Source organism: Notothenia rossii, assembly GCF_949606895.1.
Source record: "Notothenia rossii genome assembly, chromosome: 11".
Lineage (NCBI taxonomy): Eukaryota > Metazoa > Chordata > Actinopteri > Perciformes > Nototheniidae > Notothenia > Notothenia rossii.
Window position 1 is genome coordinate 15833620 of NC_136910.1, and position 8630 is coordinate 15842249.

The 8630-nt window shown below is 39.5% G+C and overlaps 1 protein-coding gene across 1 annotated transcript in view; it reads right to left on the bottom strand.

Moving 5' to 3' along the window:
• Window positions 1–7270, bottom strand: part of prph2a (peripherin 2a (retinal degeneration, slow)) — a 7539-nt gene extending 269 nt beyond the window's left edge. Inside the window, exons 1-4 of the mRNA XM_079659471.1 lie at window positions 7141–7270; window positions 6239–6995; window positions 3931–4177; window positions 1–1789 (exon numbers count right to left, since the gene is read on the bottom strand). The exon at window positions 1–1789 is cut by the window's left edge and continues 269 nt beyond it. Of these exons, the coding sequence (XP_079515597.1) occupies window positions 1583–1789; window positions 3931–4177; window positions 6239–6819 (1035 nt within the window). The 5' untranslated portion in view covers window positions 6820–6995; window positions 7141–7270 and the 3' untranslated portion in view covers window positions 1–1582. The remainder of the gene's footprint in view (window positions 1790–3930; window positions 4178–6238; window positions 6996–7140) is intronic.
• Between the last annotated feature and the right edge of the window lie 1360 nt (window positions 7271–8630).

Consider the following 8630-nt stretch of genomic DNA (forward strand, 5'->3'; position numbering starts at 1 on the left):
TGACTTTTCCTAGCCCCCTGTCTGCTAAAAAACACTGACTTTCACACAGTGGTTTCCTGATATGTGTTTGCAGTGTATGTCAAGCTCAGTTAAGATGTATAGACTGTGTTTCAAGAGATCAACAGTTGGTTGCTATTTATCAACATATCAAGGGATTTGTTACTTTCCATCTTTAAATGTCAAGGCTCATTATAGACCAGATTTAAGTCACACAAATATCAGATTGTACATTAAATCAAAACACCACACAACCAATTGAAATGAAAAAGTCCCTTGCAAACACACACATTCACTCTATAGTTTGTGAATGTATCTGGTTCAACCCCCCCTTCCTTACACTGGACATGTGAAGAGTCATCCAATGTCCATGTGAAAGCAGTAATGCCATAATTGGCCTGATCCTATTGAGTTAATCAGGATCCCTGCAGCACTCACAGCATGCCTCGCCTCTTGATCTCAGGTTTGTGCGACTCAAGGTTGGGACAATTCAACATTGTTATTTCACTATCAAATAACATTTCTAAAATTCTTTATTCCTTTTTACAATTCTCATTCTACACAGACTCACAAAGCCAAGAAAAAAAATGGAAAAAACTTTACAGGGATTTCAATAAAAGATTTAGCTTAATTACATTATTTAAAAAAGTTAAATATATTTCATCATTTCTACACTATGTACAAACACAGCAACCCAGGTTGTTGGAATTTACATAAATGTGTCTTAATATACAGATACTGAATGCACAAGGGACACACCAAAGAGGGTCTGAGATTATAGAGCAGGGGTCAGGAGCCAAGATTTAGCTGCCAATTTCAGTCGCCCTCCACAGGTTTGGAGTTGGCCCTGCCTCTCTACAGGGCTCACATCCCAGTTCCCATGACTCACTAATCGACCATGCGCCGCAACATTCATGCATTATTCATACCGATTCATTCAATTGATAATTTTACTCCATCTCAGGAGCTTATCCAGTCTTCGTTTGGGACAAAGTCGGACTGGAGTATAAAAAGAGCTGAGTGGATATCATTTGTTACCATTATGAGCTACAAGCCAACGTCTAGAAGTCAATCAAAAATAAAATATCTTTTGGGCTGTTAAATACCTTCCATCCTTCCATGAGAGGGGGGGTTGCATAGCAACCACCATCCCCGCCAAACTATCCGACAACATTACAATATTTTACTCGTGATTGCAAAGCATCTGATATTTATCAATACATATCACATTTACTTATTTTTTTGTAAAGATCCAAACCCCACGGAGCCAACATTTCTTTAAAAGAATGCTGAAAGCAGGGCTGGAGCCTCAGATGGATTTGATTGGTTGGGGAAAAAACAAAATGTAAAATTACAACATTACTCACCCTACACATTACCTCTCTCTCTATGTATGAATATATAATTATTTACGCAAGGATTCCATTTGAAAGGGGTCCACTTTGAAAGGAGTTCATAGCTGAGTATGTTTGTGTGTGGTAGTGTCGACATAATGAATGTTGGTAGAAAAACGCTTAGATCTAATTTGTCCCCTTCCTCTCCTCTTTAGGTGGGAGTTGTGTCAGTTTTTGCAGGAGGGGTTAGCTCAGCTCACCGTGGCCACCCCTGCCTCGGCCTCCTCCTCCACCTTGCCACCTTTGCTCATTGCCTTCATGTTGGTCATGATGTCGGTGAACGTCTCCCCCACTGTCTTCTCCAGGATCCACCCCTCGCTCTCGCTCTCTGGGTCCTCAGGGTTCACCAGGCTGGACAGAGAGCTGTTGATGTACTGCAGGCCGATGGTCACAGCAATCTGAAACAGTGAGAAATACATATCAGAACACCTGAACACTAGGAAATCACAGATTCTTCTGATGAGGACAATCTCAACATGTTTAAAGGTGTTGTAATCATACGATAAGTAAAAATAGAATATTGTGGCAACCACAAGATCCTATCAACTGCTTGCTGTCAAGGGACCAGAGGAATAAAAACGCATCGGTGAAAAAATACTACATTATAAATTATAATTAGAGTTGCATATTTTGAAGATTGATCAAACCTTTGGATCACTTTTACGCAAATATGCCAACATTGTTCCAGTAAATAAAAATGGAGAACATAATCATCAGATTACAGTTGCAGGCCTTTTAGATTACAATCAAAATATCTGGAAACATTTTTGTTGTATTAGTGCAGTGTGAGTGACATAGTAAAAGAAGGTATATAGTTGGATTTATATTGTGTTCTAAATATGTTATATTGGTACATTTTGAAAGAAAATTACATTGCATAAATAAGATCCCTCAATGTATAGACGACATTAACAATATAATAAAGACAACTGAGGCTTTGAGTTGTATATTTAATGTATGTGTTAAACATTTTCTAAAGCTAGATATTGATGTATTTTATGTGAATATGTTTCTGTGCATGTGTGTTATGTAAGTGTGGTTTGTATGAGTGATCGGTGAGAGGGAAATGCATGAAGAAGTAGAACAAATAAATGTGAAAGTTCGTTTTTTCTTTCTTTTTTTATCACTAATTATTTAGCATACATTTTACAGTTTGTATCACTATTTTGTTCCTTTACCCTAATTTTCTATGTTCTATTTGTCAAATTATGAAAAATAAGGTGTTTACAGCCTGAGGTCAAGTCTATCATTAGAAACGTTAAGTAGTCATTTAAGACCGTGACTTCAGGTCAGATTGAGAGCTAAAGCTGCAGGAAGTGTGTCTGTCCTTGTCACCTCCCATAGATTAACACATCGCTCCATCTCTGAGCACACTATGTGTGTCAGTATGGAGACTCTTGCATAACATCTCTTAAATCTGAGATTCTTCCAACTGTGAGTCTGATCAGCTTCCAGGGGGTCGCCTACATCTAGAGCAAGAGCTTGTTTGCTGGACAGACAGAGATGTCGTTGAGTTGATACAGGGACTCACTGACTATCACTGTATCAATGTTTATCACTTTTAACTGCAGTGGAGTTAAGATTATTGGACCTCGACAACAACAACCACAACAACAACAATCGAGGTTGATAGAGGATGTTCCGGCCGTAGGACAGCTGTAGGATTAACATTTAGGTAAAGAGTAGGAGGTGAGATGCTGTAGGTAAGCTGCATGTGCGTACATGCCAAAGGTGGTGCAGGGTAACCTAACAGAACGTAAAGAGGATAGACTCTTTATGGACGATGCAGTAACAGATGATAGCAGAGGCGGAGTTAGGAAAGGAAGGAGGTGATGGATGACAGATGTGCCAACTGGGCCAAGGCTAAGCATGTTTAAGCACAAGATCTTCATCTCACGCCATACTACTAGTCCTCATTTGACTCCTGAGCTATTTTATTCTGCTCCCACTGAATTGTTTGGCAAAAAGATACATCATATTTAATCATCAATAAATTGACCCCCTTACTTTACATGGATGTTTGAGTCTTTATCTCTTATAAAATCAAAAAGTACTGATACAAAGTAACTTTGTGTCACCTGTGTCACCTGTGAACGTTTACATGTTTAATGTGGAATTGTTGCTGCTTGTGGGAGTTTGAGGGAAAATACCAACTGCCATTCTTAACAACCGTAAGGTACCTGTTGGTGTTTTCATCAATGAGCCCTGTTACATCTTGGCCAATGAGACAAAGATGGTTTAATGCTATAAAAATGTACTTGGACAACTTGACCCAAATGTGACAATAATGCTTTATCAAGAATCAATTTTACAAGGGAAAAAGTTCAAGATGGAAGACTCACAAGTGGGTTTGGCAAATCCATGTCTGGTTAATTTCTCTACCTTCATTGAATTTCAGATTGTTAGTGAGAAAGTCCTTGTGATAGCTAAGTGATAGTGTAGGTTTTCGGGACTTAAAATTATAGAATACAAAACAGACTGTACACAATTATAATTTTCTTGCGTGAATATTTGTGTTGTGTGCATCACTGGCCCTGACCTCAAGCATGGTGACCAATAAGACCAGGGCTCCGATGGTGTTCATCAAGCCTCCGTAGTAGGACACCATGGCTTCACGGCAGCCGCGCTTCCATACGTTGAGTTCCTCCGTGTAGTGGTCGTAGCTGTAGTGGGCAGTGTTGTTGGTCATCTGGCCCTGAATGCAGGGTCTGGGGGAGCTGGGGTTACAGCAGCTGAACGGGACTCCATCCATCAGATACTGGCCGTCCACATTGCTCCCAATGCGGCTAAGAGGATAAGGCAAAGTTCCACGTTAGTGTCTCATTAAGATTGGCGGGAGGTGAAAGGGATTAAAGATCAGGAACTGTATTGACGTATGTGTGAAATAGTTAATTGCATTTTTACTAGCTATGAGTATAGGGCATTAGATGTTTTCAGTTGGGTTGTAGTGTATCCCTTGAATCTTTAAAAAAAGACCAAATTGCTGTTGGTCAGCTATACAGGCATTGATCAAACTCTGACCTTAATCAAGACTATTTATTTCAATTACTGAATAATCTAATTAAAACAAATCTAATGAGTATAAGGTATTTAAGGCAATCGTAACAATGCTATGCATTACTCCAAACCCAACATTCTTGCCAATTAATTGTAACATCTCTGTTAAAGAGGATAAGCATCAAACTTTAAACCATCACAAAATTAGTATGATTGCCAAGTTTATTAAATGGTTTGTATTGCTTCAATTGTGTTAATTGTATATTATTCCCTTATTCTTTTATTGTGTTAAACAACATTGTCACTGGTGTACAAGACTCATTTTCATTTACTGTAAATTGGTTTGCAGTAAATGACTGAATTAAAACCATTAATGTTTATTGATAAAATGTCTCAAATTGTGTTTAAAGGGCCTTACACAGATCTTGCTAACTGTTATTGATGGTAGTAGGTCAATGGAAAGACGGGTAGGATTGGATCACTAAGACATGAGATAGTCAGAAATGGATCAGTGGTGTTTAGAAACATCAACAAGCCAAAAATAACGCCCCAGATAAGACTTTGGGCATTACTACAGAACACACAGTACTTACAACCCTATGGATAGGGATCAGTTCTGGATACTAGTCACGGCACTATTAAGTAGAAGAACACAGGAAGAGCACAGACCTCTGTCAAGGCCAAATGCACTTGCTTAGAATGTTAACACAAGTGAATAATAATTTGTAGACGCCCTATGATTCGAATCCGCTTCAACATAAAATGAGTTACTTCTTGGCCCATGTTACACTGTTCTTCAAAGTTTAATGAGAAATCAGGCCAGTAAGTAATCCTATTGACAAACAATCCAACCAGAAAAATGTTTACCAACTCCACATAGGTAATTGAATAAATGGCTGAACTGATATTGGAGGGTGTTAAGGATTGGACTTGGTTCAAAAGAAAATACTCTTCGAAAATAAAAAATAAGCAATTTTTGAGAAATATTTGACAAGAATACTGTCTTATAATTATTTAATCTCTATTTAGCCGAGAATGTCCCAGTGAGACAATATCTCTTCTTCTAGGCAGTCCTAGACAGTGCTTATACTGATCATAGAAGCTACACATTGTTGTATTGCGCAGTGCTGCCCCTGGAGTGTTGCCAGGTCCTCTGATGATTGAACAGGACTCTGATTCCTGAAGGACGTGGAATCTGTAATCCTTAAGATTAAACACTATGTGCCAGTGCTCAAAATTGTTCCCTGTACAATACTCCTCGCCAATCCTATCTGGTACTTCAATCAATGTAGATATGAACATTTTGTCAGAAAGAGGCCACATATCACGGGAGTGGAACAAGGTCCTGTTAATCCCGCTCATGCCTTTTTGACCTGTGAATCTTTTTCTGTCCCTAATCACCTCCTCAAGTCCCTCCTTCTCACCGTTATCCAGAAAACTGCCTAGTAACCTCTTCCACCCTCACGGCTCCCAATGCCATGTCCTTGCTGTCATCATTTCGTTATTCTCAGTGGACGAAAGGGAATAATGTACCTGCTTTGACCTTCACCTGAAATCCACTTATACCAACCCCTAAAGGACCCGACCACCCCATGGAGGTCGGTGAAAGGGTCCTTTAGACACACTGAGATAGTACATGCAGCTTAAATGTCAACCTCTTTAAGCCTTTTTCCTGTCACCTAAAATAGGAATATCTAACATTTAATCTCAAATTCTTAAAGGGTATGATGCAGGATTTAGTTATGAATTCGCGTTTCACAGTATTGGCAATAATATGTTTAAAATGTGGGTATGCCTGGCCAATAAAGCCCCTTTGCATTGTATTGTAAAAATGAATTTGCATCACTTACTCTTTGACTTCCTTTGCGCTGAAATCCAGGTAGCGGTTGCTTACCCACTGAATCTCAAACCAATCTCTGTAGTGGTTGTTTCCGCAGCATCTGAATTCCATCTGCATCAGGTCCAGGGTCCTCTTCATGTAGCATCGTCCTGGTGTGTCCGTGTCCTTGTAGAACTTCATGCCGCTCTTCAGCCCCTCAGCGAGGGTGAACTGCAGCGGGATCCTCATCACAAAACACAGCAGGGCTGTGACAAACAACAGGCCGTTGAACCCCACGCAGAACATCAAGAAGGGCTTCAACATGGGCTTCCATTTTATAAACTTGGAAGGGTCCAGGGAGTCGTAGCAAACTTTGCCTCCAAAAGCGTTGACGCCACAGGCTATTAAACCCATTAATATAAGAACGTTGGGTAGCAAGTGGCTCTCGTTGTTGTCCATAAGTTCTGAGCGCTTTCGCAGCTCGATCTTAAAGAACAGCCCCATGCTGAAGACCAGCACGCCGGCCATTACGGCGAACCAGTACAGGAACCATATTGTCTGAGCGAGCTTTACTCGCTTCTTCATGTCAAACTTTACCAACATCAAAGCCATTGCTGAAGCTGTAATGTGTCCTCACCCAGTAAAGAAAATACTCAAAGTTACGATCTAGAACAGCAGGAGCTCCAAGGTGTTGTTGAACACGCCAACCTGCAGTTCCTGTTTCCAGGTCCCTTTGCTATCAGGGTCTCCTCTGGCTGGTCTAAAGGCAAAATAGGAATCAGCTCAGCCTGTAATCCATCACACAGAAAAACAGCAGAGATGAAGAAGGAGAAACCGGGAGCAGCGTAGTAAAGTTATTTCTTAAAAGCTATCTCCTCTCCCATTGTGACAGAAACATCCACTTTCACCAGGCTATTTCCCCCCAATTTTTACCGTTTTTTCCTCCCCAACACGCAGGTGATGTTAATCGTGATGTGGCGTTCTCCTGGAAAGGTGGAGGATTGCCTAAGATCCTAATGATTAAACTCAAAGTTTCAGTACGTCATTCTAAGCCTCTGTAAGCAGCCTAACCAATTTGCAGAAATCCCTGCATACAAGATGAGCCTGGTCGTAAACTTTTGCCAAGGGCCATAATTGGTTTGAGCGTTCACGTGGTCATGGGTGCCTAGATCGAACACACCGTGGAATTGTAATGGCATCAGATGAAGCCGGACAAAGACCGTGGACATGAAAGTGGAATTAATAATGGAACATGTTCATTCACTGTTTGCTGGCATTCAACACAAGCCGGATGTCTTCCCAGTGGAGCAAATACATCACTCGCCCTAGTAACCCATTCACAGAAAGAACGAAAAAACTGAGACATTTGATGGATAAAAGTTAAACCCATCAAAAGATCACACATCAATAAACATGCACATAAGATTGTTGTAGAAAACATCATTTCACAAGCCAATAAGTCTTTTTAAGTGCTCTCAATTACCTTATGGTCTAATTGTCACTTATTATCTTGGCAATGAGATTAACACTCTGTTTGGCACAAACTCAAGTCAGATGCTCATGTTGACAAAAGCCGCGCCTTTAGCTGAACGGCCTCTCTGACTCCTTCATACTGTACTCCACCCCATTGCTTATTGCACAAGCTGAATTGTTTTTGTTGCTGCAAAATTCCGTTATAAGTATTGATGGCAAAGCTGCCTCTCTAATTCGATTTTTATTCCAGGCCTTATCTGTATTTTTAACTGTTTTTATAACTACATTTATGGTTATTAAAATAATGCTGTTTTTCCTGTCTTCAATTAATCAAGATTACAATGAAGAAGTTTCCCTTTGTATTAAACATGCTATGCAAATTTGAAACCAAACTTTCCACTTTCTTTTTCCTCTCAACGCTACAACAATGGGCCAAATTCAACCCACAGCCCCTTTGCAATTTCATAATGTCACCTTCCTGTCTTGTTTTGTCTCGTCTTAGTCTGTCTTTGTATTATCATCTTTTAATTTCAGAATTATTTTTGATGTATCTTATACAGATGTGGATTTTAAGTGAACCGTAACAAGTCCTGCTCTTAAGCATGTAATTAATCATGTAAACTATAATGAAGAAATATGACGATAAGTGTTGTAAAAAAATATAGGATTTGTGAATTATTATTTATTTACAATTATTAGTTTTATTTTTCAATATCGTCCTTCTGTATCTGTTTGTGTAGTGTTCCCAAATGTTGCCACAGAAGATGGACAGACAGAAATATGGACTATTTCTATACACTGATGTATGCTGTACTGTATGTACATCAACTTTTGTACTCTTTGTCGTGCTTAAATTGTACAAAATGCATTGTGATCTACTTCATAATATGTGTGTTTCTTTGTAAGAGGGCTATGGTATCATTAGGAAACACCAGAAACAAACAAACATG